The sequence below is a fragment of the Echinops telfairi genome, unplaced genomic scaffold, assembly GCF_000313985.2.
Source record: "Echinops telfairi isolate 266 unplaced genomic scaffold, ASM31398v2 ScPeMD7_23;HRSCAF=83, whole genome shotgun sequence".
In the NCBI taxonomy this organism is placed as follows: domain Eukaryota; kingdom Metazoa; phylum Chordata; class Mammalia; order Afrosoricida; family Tenrecidae; genus Echinops; species Echinops telfairi.
This window is the reverse complement of record NW_022103920.1, coordinates 152,995-173,719: the sequence shown is the minus strand read 5'-3', so window position 1 is coordinate 173,719 and position 20,725 is coordinate 152,995. Positions and strand designations below refer to the sequence as shown.

The 20,725-nt window shown below is 57.4% G+C and overlaps 1 protein-coding gene across 4 annotated transcripts; it reads left to right on the top strand.

Annotated features, from left to right (window-relative positions):
- Window positions 1-845: 845 nt before the first annotated feature.
- Window positions 846-16,341, top strand: KRBA1 (KRAB-A domain containing 1). Of its 4 annotated transcripts, XM_045288639.1 has the most exons (14): window positions 846-964; window positions 2,664-2,849; window positions 3,708-3,827; window positions 4,276-4,389; window positions 4,767-4,901; window positions 5,649-5,819; window positions 6,090-6,245; window positions 6,332-6,430; window positions 6,697-6,870; window positions 7,101-7,268; window positions 10,290-10,421; window positions 11,407-11,607; window positions 12,283-12,342; window positions 12,526-16,341. In XM_045288639.1, the coding sequence occupies exons 1-14, from the start codon at window positions 856-858 to the stop codon at window positions 13,329-13,331; spliced, it is 2,631 nt and encodes an 876-aa protein (XP_045144574.1). In that variant the 5' UTR covers window positions 846-855; the 3' UTR covers window positions 13,332-16,341. The 4 variants fall into 4 exon arrangements, with proteins under 4 accessions (XP_045144574.1, XP_045144572.1, XP_045144573.1 ...); XM_045288638.1 differs by having other exon boundaries at window positions 869-964; window positions 2,723-2,849; window positions 12,283-16,341; XM_045288640.1 differs by lacking the exon at window positions 846-964 and adding an exon at window positions 1,915-2,000 and having other exon boundaries at window positions 2,723-2,849; window positions 12,283-16,341.
- Window positions 16,342-20,725: the final 4,384 nt, after the last annotated feature.

The following is a 20,725-nucleotide window of genomic DNA, read 5'->3' as shown; positions in this document are numbered from 1 at the left end:
CCTGGGACGCTCATTCTCGGGACTGCCCCACCGCAGGGACCTCTCACTGCAGGATGCCCCCGCCCCGCCCCGCCCGCGGGAAGGCTGCCGGGCATTGCACGCAGGCTCTAGCAGAAGCCGAAGAAAAAGCGGTGCGTGCGTGCGGAGGGCGGGAAGGAGGTGGCCCCCACACAGACCCCTGCGTGACGCTTCTGCGCGGCTCCAGCTCAGCGGGGTGGGGACAATTGGCTGAGAGGCACTGAAGCGAAACTACCCCTGGAGCGGGAGGCGTGGTGCCCTCTGGAAGTTGTAGTTCCACCCCCGCTTCTCGGTCGATCTTCTCCAGAGCCGGCCCCTCGCCCCAGTTTCCGGAGTCGGCGTCGCGGCGCCCCCTGGGAGTTGTAGTTCTCTGTGGGCGCGGAAATAACCTCGCACCGCGATCGTCTTCTGGGAGTTGCAGCTCCCTCTCTCCACCAGGGTGGCTCGCGCGCCTTCGCTCAGTTTCCCGAGCTGGCGCCGCGGTACTTTTTGGGAGTTGTAGGTTCCTCCCCTCAGGCCGAACTTAGTCCTCTTGACCCCAGTCCCGCTCCGTCACGCACCTGCGCCAGTGGACCTCTGGGAGCTGTAGTCCTCCACTCTCAGTCCGGTCTCCCGGGCCCACTGAAAGATGGTCCCCTCCGTAAACCGACTCTCCCTCGGATTCCGGTCCGTTTATTTGCTCCCACCAGTCTCCCTCTCCTTGCCCTGGCCCCGCCCACACCCACTCGGGCCGGCGCCGCGTTGCCCTCTGGGAGTTGCAGTTCCGGGCCAGGCCGAGCCGGGCCGGGCCTGGCTGTTGGGCTCTGGGACGCGGGGAGGGGCCCAACACTCCCAGGGATGCCGGGCCCTGGGTCCGGGAGCTGGAGATTGCGCTTCGGGCCTCCGCTCCGGGAGCTTCACCCTCCGGGGAGCTGGCGGGAGGCGGAACCCTGGCATGGCGCGCCAGGTAAGGCGGGCCCGGATCCCTCACCCGCGGACCCCGACGGCGGCCGCGCGGAGAGCCCCTCCAGGCCCTCGGGAGCCCCGCCCGCCCCCGGCCCAGAGCGAGCCTCGCAGCCCTCGGGGTCCCTTCCCGGACTGAGGGTTTGCCCTCCGCATCTCAGGTTCCGGGGAGCGGAGGCAAAGGGGCGACCGAGTTTTCATCAAAGGGAAACTGCAGTGGGTTCCGGGGAAAAGGTCCGCTGGTGGGAAGGGGGCTTAAAAAAAAAAGCCTCTGGGACCTGGAAGGTAGGGGGCCTCAGAGGCCCGGAAGTGGGGGTGGGTGGGCTCAGAAAGCTGGGAAAGTAGCCTTAGGGAGTTGGAAAGGTGGGGGACCCCAGGGAGTGGAAAAGTAGCCTAAGGAGCTAGAAGCGTGGGGGCCCGGGGCCTGGAGTGGTCTTTGTGCTGCTGTTGGCAGCAGCGAGTTAGGGGTGCTGCAACCCAAATCATTGTAGGGAGCTGTGGGATCATTGTAGGGAGCTGTGGGACCAGAGACAAAGTGGGAAGGGGGGTCCAGAACTTCAGAAGGGGGAGACCCCAAGTGCCAGCTGTGGACGGTCAGCCTGTGGGCGTTTTGTAAGTGCACTGCCCCAGACCATCCCTGGGCTCTCAGGACCCAGAAGCCGGCTCTTGGGTGCTGGGAGACACGGCCTGTCAGCCTGGAGGACTAGGGTGTGGAAGGGCCACCCTGGAAGGCTGGGCCTTGGGACTCGCCTGGCTGAAGCCACACTGGAGGCGCTCTGTCTGTGGCCCCGGTGTTGGCTGGCATTCCCCACACAGCTCTCAGTTTCCCCAGGGGGCTGAAAGCTGAGGTGAGGCAAATGTGGGACAGGGTCCTACAACTGAAACCAGGCCTCCAGGCTGAGCTGCTCGGGTGTTAGGCAGAGCCAGAGGGCCTTCCCAGAGGAGTGAGGGCCCGGGGGTCGGTCTGTAGTGGACCTCACTGGATGCCCACAGCAGCCCTGCCAGGGACACCAGGGTGACTTCATCCCACAGGGCCTGCTGTGAGTCTACGGCCCAGAGGGTGGTGGGGTCCTCGGGAGGGCTGGAAACCCAACCCTGGGCTCGCACCTGCTGGGTCATTACCAGTTTAGTAGCTTGCAGGAAGGAAACAGCCCTGAGCAGCTTCTTGGCTGAGGGTTTTGAGTGTCTGCCGAACAAGTGCTTGATGGCCCAGAGCTGGCTCCCCAAAGGCCAAAGCTGACCCTGCCGGGCCCTGCTCCCCTCCTGAGGCAGGGAGTAGCCACGAAGGGGGTGTGGGACGCACTCTGCTTTTGTTACGGGGTGTTGGAAGTGGCCGTGCTGCTTGCTTGTTGCAGTGTGTCTGCGGCCCTTCCTGCAGTCTCGGTAACAACCATCAGTCCGAGGGGGAGTTGGACATCCATTCACAGCCACACACCGAGGGAGGGTGCTGAGGGAGAGACGCACTGGCAACCTCACCAAGGCCTGGAGGGGGTGTATGTGTGTGTAGGGGTGTCATTCTTCTTATGTTTTAAATCCACCCTGCTAGAGCCCCAAGACTTTACACACCCAAAGGGGACTTTGCTCATTAGCACTGATGAGTTTGCTTGGTGAAGACAGGACTGGATGGCTGGGGTACTTGCTGCCTCCAGCCCTGCCCCCCCCCCCCCCCCCCCCCCCCCCCCCCCCCCCGCCCCCCACCTCAGCTCTCCCACAGGCCCCAAGTACAGGGGGTGGAGCCAGACGCCCTGGGCTGTGCCCACAGGTGCATATCACCTTCAAGGACGTGGCTGTGCAGTTCTCCCAGGATGAGTGGCGGCTCCTGGAGGAGGGACAGAGAGCCATCTACCAGGACGTGATGCAGGAGAACTACGCAGCGCTGGTTTCCCTGGGTGAGCGGCGGAATGACTGCGTCCCAGGACCTCGATGTGCCCACCCTCGGTAGACACTGTGCTGAGAGGGCAGCTGCACTGTCTTCTGGGTTCAGGGGGTACATCGGCCCATTTGATGGGGGGAGGCAGGCTCAGGCTGACAACCCTGCAAAACTGAACAGGGTGACCTCGGGGTCTGAGGACACACGGGTCCGGGTCATCCCATGGGCATGTGTTTGTCAAATGTGACCGTGTGTCCTGTGTCACGTGTACTACATGCGGCATTCACCACCATGAGTGACATGTATCACACAGACCACGTGACATTCATGACGTGACATTCACGTGTATCATGTATACCACATGTGACATTCACCATGTGAGTGACATTTACCATATACCATATGTGATGTCCCTCACATATGATGTGTGTACACATATACACATGCTTGTATCACACACAGAAACCCTTGTAGCCACACATTTCATTTATGTGACACGTACTGATAATACGCGTTACGTATCACCTTACAGTACATACAAATTGTATAACAAGTTCCACTGGCAAGGGTATCACCAGTAGTGTGTGTGCCACATGTAGCAAAAGGCGTGTGCAGTGCATGTAACATGTTGCAAGTGTGTGTGTTACAAGAGGGACTGGTGACGGGTGTTACATATAATGTGTATGCTGTGTAGAATGTGGTGTCTCACATAATGTGTACTGCACACGTACACACGTGCCACATTCTCCATGTTTGTCATGCACAGGATATGTAGCATGTGTCACATGGGCACTGCGACACTTAAACGTGGTCGGGTGGGAAGGACATGGGGACCAGCTTCCACTACCAGAGTGACTGTCCCCTCTTCCTCACCCAGGGACAGCTGAGCTGCTCCCACTCTCCGCCTTCCTGTCACCGACAGAGCCCGAAGGGACCATGGGGCCCGGGAGCCAGGCTGACAAAAAACAGGAGCCTTGTGGCCAGGGAGACCCCCAGGGTGAGTCATGGAGGACCCCCGGGGTGAGCGCTGTAGTGGCGGGGGCCCAGGTGAACCACATGACAGGGAGACCGAAATGAGCTGTGTGACTGGGGGTGGGGGGACAGGTGACCCATGTGGTCAGGCACAACCTCTTGGGTTGTGGTCCTCAGCCCTATGGCCTTGTGATGACACTGACCATGACCCTGCCGGGACTTCTCACTGACACAGGCAGACACCCCACATGCAGGTGTACACACAGACAGAGACAGACACAACACAGCCAGACACACACAAGCTGGCAGAACCCAGTCACCTGGGAAAGCACTTGGCCCCTGCCACACAGCACCCTGCAGTCTGGGGGTGCGGGAGTTGGAGGAGGCAGCCTCTCCATTTTAACTGAGCCCCAACAGGAGCTTTGGGGAGGGCTGTGCAGACGTGAATGCAGTGGCCAGCCTGCCCTTTGCAGGAGGGCCCCCGAAGCGCAGCCTGCCCCTCTCCGCCCTGGTGCAACTGGTGAAGGGGATCCCTGAGTTCCTGCTCCGAGAGGCCCCCGAGGATGAAGCGAGGGTGCGCCCAGCTGGTGAGTCAGCAGCTCTGCTCCAAGACCACGGGTGGAAAGGACACCCAAGCTTTGTTCCTTCCCTTGTGCAGGGCGGCTGCTGCCTGCCTGCTCCTCTGTCTCCACAGACGTGGGCATACAGGGCCAGGGCAGGCTGAGTGGGGCTGGGCTTTGGAGAAATGAGGGTTGGGTGGACTGGTCTTGGGGTGGCACCAGGGGGCTGGGCATTTCCCATCAGGACAGAAAGAAGCAGGAGGGGACCTGGCCTTCACTCTCTGGGGGGGACGTGGGACAAGCCCTGGGGAACCATCCTCCCCTCTCCTCGACCCTCACTGTCAGGAGTTCTGGGAGCAGGAGAGGCCAGGCTTGCCCAGGCTCACTCATCTCTCCTTCGGCAGAAGCGGTCAGTGGACAGGGGTCTCCAGGGGAGGCAGGCGCAGGGGTCCCAGACAGTGAGCCCCCGATGATGCCCTCCTGCAGTCCCGTCAGGAGGAAGAGCCGCTGGAGCCAGGAGGGAGAGGCACCAGGGCCAGGTGAGACACGGCTGTGGGGATGCAGGAGTGAGCTTTGTCAGCTCAGGAAAGGGTTGGGACTGAGGACGTGGGCTGTGTCTGACCAGTCCACAGTGAAAACTGACCATGGGGGTGTCTCCAGACTTGGAGATCCTGCTCCCAGCCCCTTGGATCCCTGCACCCTCCTCTGGCTGTAGGTGTGGCCAACCCTCCCTGTGCAAACTGAGCAGCTATGGGGAAGGCACAGGGATCCAATGCTAAGCCCCTGCATGGAGCAGCTCGCCTGGGGGACCTGAGGCCCCTGCACACTTCTGGGGACTGGAGATGGCATCTTCTTACCATTTAAACAATTTACCAGGCCCCAGCAGTGCAGTTGAGTCTTTAAGGGCATTAGATAGTTGAGAGGGTACAGACCACTCTGCTTCAGCTCTCTCTGGCCAGGGTGTATCCCACAAACACCCCAAGGCCCAAACCAAACATCTCTGTGCTGGTGACACCACTGCAGATTGATTGGGTGAAGATTTGGCTAGGTGGCAGATCTGAGATGGTGGCATGTTCCCCGAAGAGCCCTGGTGTCCTGTGCCCCTGCACCTGCTCACACCCCAGGGAAGCTTGGCAGGCCAGGCAGGTTCAGCTGAGTGTGAAACAGGGCCTCAGGGCCAGGATCACCCCGTCTTCCATGGGGAGAGAAGGCCCAGGGAGAAGCGTTCTCAGTTCTGAGCACTGGGGCTCAGACATGCTGCCCTCACGCTCCCCCGCCTCCTCCAGGGCTCTGTCCTGGGAGCAGCCCCTTGCAGGGCCTCATCGACTGCTTGAGAGAAATCCTTGTGCGGGGACCCCAGCCACCTGAAGCGCCCCCCAGCAGACTACACCCCCGCCCTGCCTCCAGTGGGAGCCTCCCTGGGCTGGAGCCAGCATCAGGAGGGGCACCCCCAGAAGGTGAGTCTGCCCTTGCCTGGGGCTGGGGGATTTGTCTCTCCCCTTGTGAGGGCCGGAGGAGCTGGTGGGGGGAGGGGGAGAAGCCTCTGCTGGCCAGGGCTGGATGGACGTGGAGCTTGCAGGGGCCCCTCACCTGAGCCTGAAGCCCCCCTTGCTGCTCTGGGGGCAGGGAGCCCGTCATAGTACTTTAATCAACAAGAAGAAGCTGCTCCTGTGGGCCACGTGGTCCCTTGTCCAGGGGGCACCTGTGACCACATCCTTTCTTCTCAGTGAAGACGGAAACATCTCCGGGGGCCTGCACCCTCCAGAGCTGGGTGGCCCCTCTGAAAGAGGGTCTGGTGGCCTGCAGTGGCCACTCCTGCCCCTTAGGAGCAGGGCAGCCGCCACCCTGGGAGCGTCTAGGGACCCGGGAACAGGACTCTGGAGGTAATGCCCTTCCTGCTGGGACACTCCAGCACTGCCCACCCTGCCTGCTGCACGCCGGTCAGCATCACCAAATGGCCTCCCAACAGGACCTGAGCTCGTGCAGAACCCCCTCCCCAGGCCCTGGGCATCCCACCCACCTGCTCTCGAGCCCTCTGCCCTCAGTCCATGGTGCAAGACAAGCCGAGGTGCAGTGCTCATTCCCTAGTCTCACGGGCCCTTCCCTGGGGGGACCCTCAGCCCCTAGACAGGGTCTGCTTTCTCGAGTGAGGGGGCGGGGTGGGGGGGCCGGGTAGCTCCTGCCAGCCTCTCGCTGACTCAGGCTCCTCTGTGGTTTCCCCCACCTATATCTCCTGGGGCCTCTGTGAGCAGGTCAAAGCCCCCAGAGAAGGGTGCCCTGCAGAAGCCCTGCTGCGGCAGAGAGCCGGGCACTGATGGGCCCCTTCTGTCCCAGCCAGTCGGGCCTCAAGCTCCCCGCTGGAAGCCCTGGAGGCCTGTCTGAAGGGCATTCCGCTGAGTGGGCCCTCACCCCCCCAGCCGCCCACTGCCTCTTGGTCCTGGAGCCTCCAGCAAGGACCCCAGGAGTCTCTGAGGCCTGAGCTGAGACACCATGCACCGCACAACTCAGGTGGGTGCCAGGCCCTAGCTGGCTCTTGTCCAGCATGGACAGCACCCTGAGGCCACCCTTCCTCTCACTAGCTATCCTGAGCAATCCCCAGCTGGGACCTGGGCTTGCCCCTTGGATAGACCCCAGCTGGGTGCCTCCTCCCTCAGTTCTTACCGAGCAAGCTGGTGGTTGGTGGGACCTGGCCATCCCTCGGGCTTGGCTGTGACACCAACCCTGCTGTCCTCCCGCAGAAGTGATCATGGGGCTTCTTCCTCTGGGCCTGCAGGGTCTGAAAGACCACCCTGCCCACCTGCCAGGCCCCCATGGCAGCCCCAGCAGCCCCTCCTCGAGCAGCAGCACCAGTGGGCACCTGGACTTGAGGGGTCCCGAGGGAAGCCGGTGGCGCCTCCCTGGACAAGGTAAGCTGTCCCGAGCTTCTCGGGTCCCCTGGTCCTCCCGCCTGGGCACAGAGTAAGGAGTGGAGGTGGGCCAGGCCACACACCATCAGCTAGTGAGATGGGAGCTCCTCCTCAGTGGAAGGTGAGTGCTCGAGCCCTCACTGGCCCAGCCCTTGAAGGAAGACTGGTCCAGGAAGACTGGCCCAGCCCTTGGAAACGTGCCTCACCTGGGGTGGCTAGGGACCTCAGGTTGACCTTGGGGGTCCATGTAACCTGGTATCTGCCTATGACCTTGGTTTACCCCCAGAGGGTATGTCCGTCTGCCTCAGGTACTGTCAGGGATAGGACATGTGCCCTCAGTGGGTCTCTCTGTGACCTCCCGTGTTCCTAGGAGTTTTATCAGTGACCTTGCAACTGCCTTAGGGGTTCTTTGGGTGATGTCACCTCTGTCCTCCGAGGTCTGTGTATGACATCAGACCCTGGCACCGTCTGCCCCACAGAGCGCTGACCTCCATGGTCAGTGGGGTCTCTGGAATACACCGGACTCGTCCGTGTGGCCCTGTCCTCCCATGAGCGCGGAACTCTCCCTCAAGATACAAGTGACATTTCTTTTTAGTTTTTCCTTTTCAATACCCAAAACACAAACTCAGTGCAGTCAAGTAGATTACAGTGCATTTACATGACAGTGAGCCCTGGTGATGGTGTGAGTTAGTCATTAGTCTGCTAACCACAGTTTGGCAGTTCAAACCCACAAGTTGGCCCCATGAGAGAAAGATGAGACTATTTGCTACTGTAAATATTTATATTTTTAGGAACTTCTAGGGGTTCAATAAGAGTCGGAATCAACTCAATGGCAGTAGGTTAGCTTTTAGTTTAGTTTTGTCTGTTTGTTTGTGTGACTGGATGATGACATGAAGGTGTCCTAGTGGGGCAGGCGTTTGAGTGCTTCACTGTGATCCAGAAGGTCAGTTGTTTGAGTCCACTAGCTGCTCCCTGGAGAAAGAGGGCCGTCTGGCTCTATGAAGATTGCATGCAGCTCTTGAAGCCCAAGGGATGGTTCTCCTGGGCCTTGTAGGGTTGCTGTGAGTCAGACTCTCCTAATAGCAACGGGTTTGTTGTAGCTATCTGATACAGTTATAGGTATAAAAAGATATGTGATATGTAGCTATAGGTCTGGGTATGTGATGCAGATAGGTGATGTGGGTATGTACTGTGTAGATATGGGATGATATCGATAATGTGATGCGGAAAGATATGCGATGTGGAGGCAGTTGTGCAGACAGAACAAGGGGACACTGCACAGTTTAAAATCAGGGAGAGTGTGTCCGGATTGTGTCCTTTCATTGTACTGGACGCTGAGCACATCATCAGCGCAGCTGGCTTACAGGAGGAGGAGCCTGGAGTCAGGCTCAGAGGAAGGCTAATCTAGTAACCTGTGATGGCACAATGTTGCCTGCAGAAAGTGAGGAGGACTTGAAACCCTTACTGAGGAAGATGGAAGAGTGTGCCCTGCAGTATGGATTGAAACTCAATGTAAGGACAACCGCGATCCTCACAACTGGACCAGCAGGAAACATCCTGCTAAATGGAGACAAGGTTGAAGTTGTCAAGGATTTTGTCTTCCTTGGATCCACAGTCAGTGCTCATGGAAGCAGCAGGTTACTCTGTTGCACAAGAGCTCTTTAAAGTATCGAATAGCAAGGATGTTACTTTGAGGGATAAGGTGCACCTGACCTAGCCATGGTGTTCTCCATTGCCTTAGAGGCATGTAAAAGTTGGACATTGCAAAGGGAAGACCTTAGAAGAATCTGCATTTAGAATGTGGTGCTGAAGAAGAAAATTAAAAGTACTGCTTTTAGGGCTGCTAAAAGGACAAACCGATCTTTTTTGGAAGAAGTACGGCCAGAGTGGAGTGCTCTTAGAGGCAAGGATGGCAAGGCTTCGTCTTACGTACTTTGGACGTGTTGTCAGGAGAGACCAGTCCCTGGAGAAGGACATCTTGTTTGGTCAAGTGGAGGGGCGGCCAAAAGGAAAGCCCTCAACGAGCTGGATGGACACAGTGGCTGCCACCGTGGGCTCCGGCAGAGGAATCGTGGTGAGGGTGGTGCAGGCCTGGCAGGGTTTGGTGGGTTACTGTGGGTCAGAGTGGACTCCGTGTCACCTGACAACAATATGATAGAGATATGTGTATAGATACAGGTATATGATAAGCAGATACATGGGGTAGACATAGACAGCATGTGATATCAGAGCTTCTGTTAGAAAGCCACAGAGGCTCTGTGGGAGAGGTCCACACCCCCCACCATGACCCCATGACCCCTTCTAGTCACATGCCGCGTCCAGGGGTGGCCCTCACATAAGGAGCACCTGCCTTGCTGCTTGGCCATGCGGGGTCTAGCTGGGACCTGGGACCGGGTCCCCAGCACCCTCCCTTGTCTTATGTGGCGGTGTGCTGGTGGCAGGTTGTTGTGCGAGGAGACGCTGCTGCTTTCTCAGTGTATCCTGTACTGCACTTCGCTCTCTAGGGAGCATGGTGGTGATGCCTTCTTGACTCTTGGGCATTTCTGGCCCAGCCCCCCTCCCCACCCCCCACCCCCTGAGGGTACTGCCACTTCCCACTTGGCTTTAGGGCTGCTCAGGGCTTGGACCCAAATTCGGCCGACCCATTCAGGAAGAAACTGGGGGCATTGCTCACCCAGGAAAGGCTCTCTTCCCCCTGAATCTCCAGTCCCTCTGGTCCTCGCGGCCGTTGCGACTCTGCTGTGAGATGGGTGTGCTGCTTCCAGGCTCCACCTCAGGGCTGGCTGCCTGCCTGCTGCGTCCTGTTGTTGGTGCCAACGGGCCTCGACACTGGACGAGGCCCTGCTCCACCGCAGGCCTTCCTGGGGAGTGGGGGTGTCGAGGGAGGCCGTGTGTGCATGCTGCTACTCAGACATCCACCGAGAGACCAGGCTGGGTCACCACAGTGCTCAGTGACCCGGCTGTGCCCTCTCTTGGGGCTGCAGCCTTGGGCCTGAGACTGACTGAGCATGACCTTTCCAGGAAGCCCAGTGGGAAGCCTCCTGACCCAAAGCCTGGAAAGACACCCAGGAGGGAGCCCCCAGCCCCGGACACAGCCTGCCAGACCGCAGCCTTCAGACGCAGGGCCCGGGACCTGGACGCCGCCTGTAGGCGGTAAGCTGTGTGGTATAGACCTGTGGGCCTGGACGCTGCCCCTGGTTGCCACCGTCCAGCTCCCATCCCATCCCGCTCTGAGGTCAGAAGCCAGAAATGCTGGCCCTGAGCCCATTCCTACCCCCCAGTGACCCTGTAGGACAGGTAGACGTGCTTCATGTTCCAGTACCTTAAATCTGTGTGGGAGCAGAAAACCTCGTGCTTCTCCCGAGGAGCGGCTGGAGGGTTGGAACTGCTGACCTTAGGGTTGGTTAGCAGCCCAAGGCCTTACCCAATGATGGTGAAGTCGGGTGGAGCTGCTAGCCTTCAGGCCCCCACAACATGTCTCTCTCGGCCCTGCACCTAGTGCCCAGCAGGCCCCTCACAGACTCTGGTGGCCAGGCCTCTTTCCCACTGTGGGCCAGGACACACCCCTGCCTCTGCCACCACGAACCCCAGGGCCTCGGGCCAGGAAAGGGGTCAGCGCCTCCAACCCGCCCCTGTGCCTCTTGCCCAGGCCTCGCCCCCACCAGTACCATCAGGGCCCAGAGAGTGGCTGGAGGTGGCATCCTGCCCACCGAGCCAACAGGCTCTGGAAGAATTGCGCCCCTTCTGTGTCTCTACCTCGTGCTGCCTGCTGACACTCTGAGGGCAGAAGGACGCATGGATAGAAACACCAGAAAGCAGCAGGAAGGGGCCACCCTGTTGTCCCCGGGGCCCCTCAGGGGACTTGGTCGCCGTCCTCTGCTTAGTCTCAGGGCAGGGTCCCGCCAGCATAATTCCAACCTGGGTCTGCTGGAACGGCCAGGGCAACCCCCAGAGCACCCTGGCTGTGGACTGGCTACTGGGGAACCTCAGGCCTCAGACAGTCCCTGAGATTCCCCGGGGCTGGGTACCTGGCTAGGCCTGCCCACAGGTACAGAGAGGGCATGGTGGTCATCGCTGACCCTCAGCCCCTCCCGGCAACCAGAAGACAAAGATCTGTGTTCTTGCTTCCCGGGGGCAGCTGCTACAGCCTCCCCACTGCACCGCCTGGAGAGCTCTCTGGAAGGGATGTTACCTCTGCAGCCCCTGCGCTTCTCCTGCCTGACCGGCCCCAGCCTAGAGCCTGGCACTGGCCTCAGCCCCGGCCTCAGCCCCGGCCTCAGCAGCTCAGAAGGAGAGGACCAGCGACTGGAACTCGAGCCGAGACCCCTGCCTCTCCAGGGTGAGCTCTGGGGCTGGGGGGCAGGGGCGTGCAGGACACAGGACCATTTGGCCTTGGGGGTGACTTCACCTTGGTGCTCCGCCCCCCCACTCTCAGGGCCAACAGTGGCAGCAGGCTCATACCCAGGAGCAGCAGGGTCTGCCTAGAGCTCAGGGTCTACTTGGGCGGGGACATAGCTCCCAGCTCGGCGCTGGAGGACACTTAGAGCAAGAGTTGGGGCAGTGCTCCTCGGGGCAGGAGGCCCTGCACGTGCACCTTGGGCTGCTCCCCGCTGGTGCTCAATTCTCCGAGGGCCCTCTGCGGCCGCCCCCGGACTGTCCAGAAAACGCCTGTGCTAAGAAACATGCAGTCAGCTTCCTCACACGTGGGGCAGCCACCAGAAAGCGGGGGCTCCCCACGGGGTTTGCTACTGGGTATGGCAGGGAAGACCGGAGGAGGCTGCCAGCGGAGAGCAGAGGGGCCAGGGTCACGGTCGGTGGACAGCTACCAGGAGGGGAACAGGCTGCCCCAGGAGCCAACTGGGTGGGGAACTGGAAAGCCTAGGGAGACAGCCTCTAGTCGGGCCCCCACCCTGAGACCCGATGAGGCTTGGTGACCGAACCCCCAGGGCTGCACCCTCTCCTGTGCCATTTGCCAGTTTAAAAAAAGGTTGAAAGTTTGATTTCCATTTCTCAGGCCGTTTCTCCGGGTCCTCACGTCGGAATGGCACCAGGTCCCAGATGCAAACCTCTGCAGGTCCGGCCATCCCGAAGCTGGAGGGGAAGCCCGATTCTCATCAACCCACCAGACCCACTGGTGGGCCCAGGGCCTGGGACTCCCGATGGGACAACCCCCCTATCCCGGGTGACAGGGGCACCTTGCCGGCAAACACTGGACCTAGAAATGGTCCACAGGCCCTGAGCAGCCCCTCTATCCCAGGTGACAGGGGCACCTGTCTGGCAACCTCTGGGCCCAGAAACGCTCTCCAGGGCCCACAGGCACTGAGCAGCTCCCTGCTACTTCCAGCCAGCTCTAAGGAAGGACACCTCACTGCGGCCCCTGCTGGCCTCCCCCAGCCGCAGTGCCCCTGTGGGGATGTCCAGCAGGAGCTGCGTGGGCTCGCCGCTGCACTCTCAGGGAAGCTGGACTGGCTCGCTGCCTCCCTGGCCAGCCTTTCTCGGGATGTGGCTGCCATGAAGGACCAGGTGAGCCGCCTCAGGCGCCCACGTGCCCACAAACTAAAGAGCTGGGCTTCCTGGCCAAGGCCCGGCACCTTCCGAAGCCTACCCTACCGGAGGCCCCCAGGGCCCCCCAGGCCCAGGCCCAAGCTCCTGCGGGGCCCAGGCGAAGGTGGCTCTTCAGGGCCCCCCGTTGCAAAGAGGCCTCCAAGCGCTCCCCCAGCCTCAGCCATACCTTCAGGGCCCACCTGCGGTTGCACAGCCAGGAGTGTGCAGCCCCCCGAGGGCCCTCACCTCTCTCCAGTGCCTGCCACCGCTTCCCCCCGGAGCACCCCACTCCCAGAGGCCAGTGCTGCCCCAACCACCATCCTGACTCATCTTGTGGACATAGTGGGAGCCCAGGGTGGCATGCCCAAGCGGACCTGGAGTGGTGGGTGCACAGACCTGCGCTGGGGGGCCCTGGGAGTACCCCCAACACCCCAGCCACCCTCTGGGGGGCTACCCCACCCCTCCGTCCCAGCACCCACAGGACCCCTGTCTTCGCCTTTCCGAAGCCCTCAGTGCTGACTGGACCCCAGGGTGGTGCATGTTCATGGGACGCAGTTGGGGCGTCCTCGGCCTCTGTCTTGGCTCAGGTTTGATGACATTTTGCTGACCTCTCCCTGCCCTTTCCCCTGGGCCTGCCCAAGTGAAAGGGGGTATGGGTGTGCTGTGACTGTGTGTGGCGCACATGTGTGAGGGTCTTTGCATATGAAAGTGTCATGTAGATGTGTGTGAACTGTTTGTATATGTGTGAATATACTGTGTTGTTTAAATGTGAGGGTATGTGCATTTATACCTGTGTAAATGGGCAAAGATGTGTGTATGCAGTACTTGGGTGTAGGTGAGGGGTAGTGTTTACCTGTGTTGTGTGTACATCCATGTGATGATGTGTATGCAGTACGCGTGTAGGATGTGTGTACTATGAGTTTGTGTGATGTATGTGTGTACCACATGCATGTGGGCTGCATGCTTGTTTCCTGTGTTGTATGGGTGTACATATTTTGTGTGCAGTGTGTTATGCAAGGGGCTATGAAGGTTGTCTGTACATATGCGTGTGTTGTGTGTGTAAGCATGTGAGTATATGCAGCACATACATACAGGAGCGATGGTGTGTGTACAGATACCTGGGAGGTATAAGTGAGGGGTGTGTGTGTGGGTGTGTGTGTGTCTGCACATGCAAGGGGTGTGTAGATGGGGGGGAATGTACATGTGTGTGTTTGGATACAGTTGTGAATGTAGTATATACATGCTGGAGGATGTGAGGGTTGGGTATACATATGTGTGACTGCAGTACATAAATGCAGGGCATGTAGGTGGGGGTTGTGTTTGCATACGTGTATGCATGTGATGGTGTGTGCTGTGCATATCTACAGGAGTGTGTAGATGAGGGCTGTGTGTGTGATGGTGTGTGCACAGTATGTACATTCAGGGATGTAGGGGAGGGTTGTGGGTGTGTGCCTATGATAGTGTATGCAGTATTTGTATGCAAGAGGTATAGGTGAGAATTGTGTGCGTGTTTGTGTGTGCGCATGGGTGTGTGTTTGTGACTGTATGTAGTACATAGGTTCAGGGTGTATGAATGTGACAGTGTATATGCAGTGTATCTATAGGGGAGGGCTGTGTGTGCATGTGTATGACTGCAGTATATATGTGGGCTGTGTGTGCATGTGTGTATGCAGTATGTCTATGTGCAGGGGTGTGGGTGAGTGCTGTGTGTGCATATACATGTATGTGCACATTGCACATATTGGGTGGCTCTCTGTGGCCACCTCCTACCCGCTTCTGCTCCCAAAGGACTGTGGACTAGTGCCTCCCCTTGGGGAGGAAATTCCCATAGTCAGGTTGACTACATGGTGGGAGAAGTCTGCCCTGGCTCTGTGCTGGGCCCACCCATGTGGATCCTCAGATGAAAGGGAAAGATCTAGCAGACCCAATCCTGGGCTGGGAAGACTGTTCCAGTAGCCCTCCTTGGGAAAGCATGGCTTCTCAGGGAGGACTGGTCACCCCTGTCCTCATGGGAGGGGAAGGCCTGAGTCCGACATGCCAGGGACCCACCTCCCTGGCCAGTGGGCGGTGCTGAGCCACCACTGCTGGAGGAGCCCCTGGCTCCTGTCCCTGCACCCTGAGATCCCAGGCCCCTCACTGGAGTGAGCGTGCTGAGGGTCCAGGAGGGGAGACCCCGGTCAAGTTGCCCAGGCTGCTGTCAGGAGCAGAGGCCTGGCTGGCAGTGGTGCTCGTCCCAAAGACCATGGGGCTGCTCACACCAAACAAGGCCAAGAGGCTGACACCATGCCCAGAAGCTCCATGTGGCCCTGCTTCTGTGTGGGACCTGGGGAGGACAGCCAGGGAGTTGACAGGTTCTTGAGGGTCTGCCCTGGAAACCCCCAAACTGCGCCTGCTGAGGAAGCAGGGGAGCCTGTTAGGGCCAGGACCCGCCCCTGCCACTGGCTGTCCACTTCACCTTCTAGCTTTCCTCCCCCCCACCCCCCCACCCATGCTCAGCTGAGGACAGGCCCCTCCTGGGGTCCATTTAGTTGGCTTTGCATATTCGCCATGCACAGACCCTGCAGGGGCACTCGTGACCGGTTCCCACACTGCCCGGAGCCTCCCTGATGGTTACGGAGAGCCACTGGAGTTCAGCCTCAAGTCTGTCCAGCCCCTCGTCCACAGGGCTATTTTATGATGAGAATCTGCCATGGCTTTTGAGATTGTGAGTAGCAGTGGACAACGGAGGCCCAAACTCAAACTCCCTTTGAGTTTCAGGGAGTCCTCAGAGTACCCTCTGAAGCCAGGGACCACCTGAAGCAAGTGAACACCCACACCAGCCCGCCAAGATAGCTCGGGCTCCCACACCACCGCCGCCCCGGTGGAGGGAGGCACGTGCAGGCCCCGCTTCCGGTCTTCTTTGGCTTTGTGCTGGAGGCAGCGGTCAGCGTGCCCTCATCCAGCCCCGCTAGACCCGCCTTGTTCCTGGAATCCTTGATCCAGGCCCCCATCACACCCTCACAGGGTACACCACAGGTGTCAGCCCCACCTGTTCCGGCTTGTTCCGCCATTCCTGCCGCCTTTTGAATTGACCATGTGTTTTTAATCGTTCTTACCTCGACTAGCCTTGAAATGGAAAGAACTAAAATAAGAGACTTGAAAATTTACAGTAGTATTTGGGGCATTTTTCTCATGCTTTTCTTAGTTGTTGAGACAAACAAAACAGGATGGCTGGATATGGGAGACTTTAATAGGCCAGTTACCAAAATGACCAGCTTGGTGGAATACAGAACCCTGAACCATGGGACTGCAGACATAATCGTTTTCAAACATGCTCGAATTTAGTAAACATAGACCATGCACAATGTTTCAGAGCAAGTTAAAACATTTTGAAAATGTTGGGATTATATAGACTGTACTCTGATCATTATTAGCTTGTAAACTGGTAAAAAATATCTTATATACTGAGAACCACAATTGTGCTACTAAGTAACTCGTTTCAGAAGAGAAATAACAGTGGATATTAAAAATAAATAGAACTAAAGGAGTATCACACGCCAGATTTGTGGAGTAGAACACCCACTGGGTACCACGCGGCTGTTGCGGGGGGTGGAGACCGGCAAAGGACTCCAGTGTGCTGAGGGAAGTCAAAGAGCAGAGCAGAAATTGTGAAACATACAAATTGTAGGTATTCCCAACAAAACCGAAAAGTCTGTAAAGCAAATTTATTAGCTTGTGGTATAACATTGATTCAAAAGCACAATTAGCAACCAATTTCAGAGATTGACATCACTACAGATGCTATCGAATGATAGAGTAACATAAGCAACTTTCATTTTAAAGTTCATCTGTGGAATTTCGACAAGAACACAACCTAACAGACACAAGAAGAAACAGACCCTGAAAAGTCCTATCCCATTGGGAAAAACTGCGTGCATGATCAAACCTTCCTTTAAAGGAATCGGCAGCCCCGAGGCTTCACTGGTAAGTTTTATTTCACATTCACAGAGAAAATAACTTCACTAACAAAAGTTATCCCAGAGAATAGAAGGATATGGACCACTGTGGCTATAAGACCAGCACAGGTAGGCTTGATACCCAAACTTACCTCTCAAAGACCTATGGGCAAGCTACTGAAGGATCCTGCAAAGTACCGAAGAGTTGAACCTCAGGACCATGATGGGGCATCTGACAGGTGCAAAGATGGTTGCCTATCTGAACACTAGATGCAAGAAGCAATACCCACAGGTCATCCACTGCGTCACCAAGGGTGATAAGGGCCTTCACTAGGTAGAAGTCCTTCTGCCGCCCAGTCAGTTCCAACTCAGTGCAACCCTAGACAGGTTTTCTGTGACTTGTTTACAGAAACAGCCAGCCATGGCGTCTGGCCCACTGAAGGTTTGAACCGCTGGCCTTCGATTAGCTCAAGGTGCCACCTGCCCACGAAGGGGGTTGTAGTAAAGGGCATGTTGGGATGTCTCCTCGGCAGCATGGTGAGAGGTGGCCCTCAAAGGCACAAGGAACTGAGGGAGCCGCAAAAACGCTCACATGACATGAATGCGCATCGGGAAAGCGGGAAGGCAGCCGTAAACAGCATTTATAAGGCAGATGCCTACAAAACAAGTTGTGTTCACCAACTAGAAAATAAGCTTTCGTTTCTAGGAATAAATCCCTAAGAGATTTGTGTAGAGAAGACTGCTCAGTGCCCTGGTGGCACTGTGGGCTGGGCATCAGGCTGCTAACCTGAAGATCAGGGTTCAAAGTGACCAGCTGCCCTGAGGGAGGGTGACGAGGCTGTCTGCCCACCAACAGGTTGCAGCACCACCCTGGGTTGCTGAGAGGCGGAACTGGATGACAGTGGGGGGCTGACTGAGGGTGTGTTTATTATTTCAGTTGCTATCAGTGAGCATATTGCTGTTAGTACCCTCATGCTACAAATGTGGAGCTGGGGTCCCAGAAAAGCCAAGACACTTGCTCCTGGTCACACCACCTGTGGGGGATTGGCACCTGCTTTGAGCATGAATCACACTGAAAAGTAGACGTTTGAACCAGGCCTGAGCTGGAGCGGTTTGGGGAGGAGGGACTGCATGGATTGGTTTTTAGATGACAAGCCTGCAGTGAAGGAGCCCTAGGGGCTCAGTGGCTAAAGCATTGGGCTGCTAACCGCAAGGTCGCCGATCCCACCAAGATCTACAGCCTCAGACTTGCAGAATCAGTTCCACTCCGCCCCATAGGGCCCCCAAGTTAGGACTGATTCCATGGTAGTGAACCTGCAGCGTGTATTCATGGGTTAATTTGTTGGTGTCAGGTGAGAGTTGAGACTGGTCAAGTAGAGGCCAAGAGGGGATCGGGAACCCTTCCTGCCCATCTCCCTGGGGAGCTCCCATGCCTAACCAAGCAGACAAGAGGCCTGAGGGGTGACAGACTGGTCTAGAGGATTCCAAAGGTCCATGACAGCCGCCTTTGTGCTCCCAGGCTGCGTGTGAACTGTCTGCAGGGTCAGAGTGGGCAGCCCGGCTCTGACTTCCAGATAGGCTGACTCCAGTCCCCACTAGAACCCCAAGCTGTTGACAGTGGCTAGGCACCGAGCGCTGGCTTCCAGGGGCATTTCAGCATCAGGCCTCTTTCTGAGGGTTCCCCATTGCCTCCAGATGCTTTCCTGGTCTGAGGAGGTGCAGCCTGTGACCTGTGTCCCAGAACCCTCGCAGCCGAGCCAGAGAGTAGTCAGTGGGGTCTGCCAAGAGTGTGTGACTCCAACAAGATCCCTGTCAACAAGCTTGTGCCCAGGGGGTTTGTGGTTTGTTGGGCATCGGCAGAGGGGTTTATTGATGGTGACACCAGCCCCAGTTCCTCGTACCAAGGAGCCCATACCGGTGGATGCAGGCACAGGGTCAACATGGCAACACTGAGTGTCTCCGTGCAGATGGGATAGCAGTCCTGGCAGGACAAGCAGACAAAGCCAACCGGCAGTGGTCACTGGGTCGTGAGGAGGGTGTGGGATGAAGGGGCCACAAGTCTTTGCAGAAAAGGGACCCGAGTGCAGCCTGCTCTGCAGAAAGTCCACGGGGAGGGGCCAGGCCTCGGGATCCCTGGGCCAAGCAGAGATTCGTCCTGCTGGCAGGAGGGGACAGCACAGGCCTGGAATAGAATCCAATTAGCTGGGCCCTAAAGAAGTTACATAAGGGCCTTATGTAAGCGCCTGGCAGCTGTCACAGTCCTGGCTACCCAGGAACACCCCTCCCTGGAGTGGCCTGATCCCAGATCCCAAGACTATCCTGCAGGGCTGGTGGGAAAATTTGTCTCCCCGAGAACAACAACTCCCCTGTCCCTTGCTGCTCCTCTGGGAAGTAACCCTCAGCAGCCTTTCCCCAACAGCAGATTCCAGGATGGGGCAGGACAGCAACCACTTACAGACTAGTATGAACTGTGGCCCATGCCACCTCGTGCTTTCCTCTCCTGGCTAGTGTCTGGGGCGGTAAGGAGGTACTTTCTCTTTGTGGGGAGGGAGCCTCCCCCTCCCCCATCCAGGTCCTTGAAATCACATCCCCTTGATGACAGCTCCCTACACCCAGCACCGGGAAATATTTCAGAAGAGGTTGTGCAGAAAGAACTTGCACTCTCTGCTACCAGCACCTCCCTTCGTGCCCTCTTTCCAGAGCCCTGCCCACACTCACCGGCACCCCTCAGACCCACACACCTCCAGAGGTGAGCCCCGGGCCCTCTTCACAGATAAATCCTGGGGCACAGCGCAAGCTCTGGTCCTGTGGCAGAAGTTCAGGCTCCACAGCCCGAAAGCAGTCATGAAGCAGGTGGTTACCAAAGTGAGAAAATGGAAACTTTAAAGTAGCAATGCTGTAAGGGTTCTTGGTGACTTTCTGTATGTATGGCCACACTATGTAGGATGGGGCAACTGCTCTATGGGACTAGGCTCTGGATGGCAGTGCTGCCCTTCCCAGGAGCCCCCATTCCAGCCAGGGTCATAAAGGCCAAGGGGCGGGACAGACACTTATCAGATGCAGGGCCTGAAGGTAGGCCCAGGCCTCCCTATCCTCTCCCACCTGCTACCTGGAGGTGTCCTGAAAGGATGCCGCACAGCCTGTCGTTCACACTTGTGCACACGACATCCGCCTCTCCCATCACTGGGTATTTCTACCAACAGCCCCATTCTGCTGGTGGGTTCTGAATGTTCAGTTAGGACTGGCCCCGCCCATCAACATGACTCAACATCCACTCCTGCAGCCCCACGCCCTCTGCCGTCCTTCCCATGACCCAGGTCTGCACATGAGCACACACAAATGTACACAAAGACATGGACACACAGAAACGTGGACACATACGTGCACACAGCCTCTCTCCCACTTGGCGTTCTAAAGGCTCCAGCTCTGGGACTCTGCCCTTGCACTAACATCTGTTTGTCCTGGACTTGCCTTGGTCTGCCTTCAAGCCCCTGCCCCTCTTGGCTTTGTGAATCTTGTGTGGAATAATATTGGAGACAACAGATATGTTTTAACCAAATAATAAAAGCATTTTTTCTATATGCTCTTGCTGTTAGTTGCTATTGAGTCACCTTGATGTGGTGACAGCAGGCACATCAGGACAAGTATTTCTCTCGGAATAGCTCATCATGGTACAATATCGCAGCATCATTTTCAGATATTCAGTTTTATGATTTACTGTTCGAAACAGTGCCTTCATAGTCAGCCTTAGTGAAAACTAGGAAAAAAATATTCCACTTGTGTCAGAACCACCTCTACAATGGAATCTTTGGAGTAGAATCTGCTGTAAGCTGGGGACTCCCTGTTAGAAATGCGTGTGGACTTTTCTTTTTATTTATTTATTTATTTATTTTTAACATTTTATTAGGGGCTCATACAACTGTTATCCCAATCCATACACACATCAATTGTGTAAAGCGCATTTGTACATCGTTTCTC

Bases quoted from the DNA above. Each gene is read 5' to 3' on its own strand.
- KRBA1 (XM_045288637.1), top strand. From the start codon at position 856: ATGCCGGGCCCTGGGTCCGGGAGCTGGAGATTGCGCTTCGGGCCTCCG. The intron at 2,850-3,707 runs GTGAGCGGCGGA...TTCCTCACCCAG, and splicing joins CGCAGCGCTGGTTTCCCTGG to GGACAGCTGAGCTGCTCCCA. The intron at 7,269-10,289 runs GTAAGCTGTCCC...TGACCTTTCCAG, and splicing joins GTGGCGCCTCCCTGGACAAG to GAAGCCCAGTGGGAAGCCTC.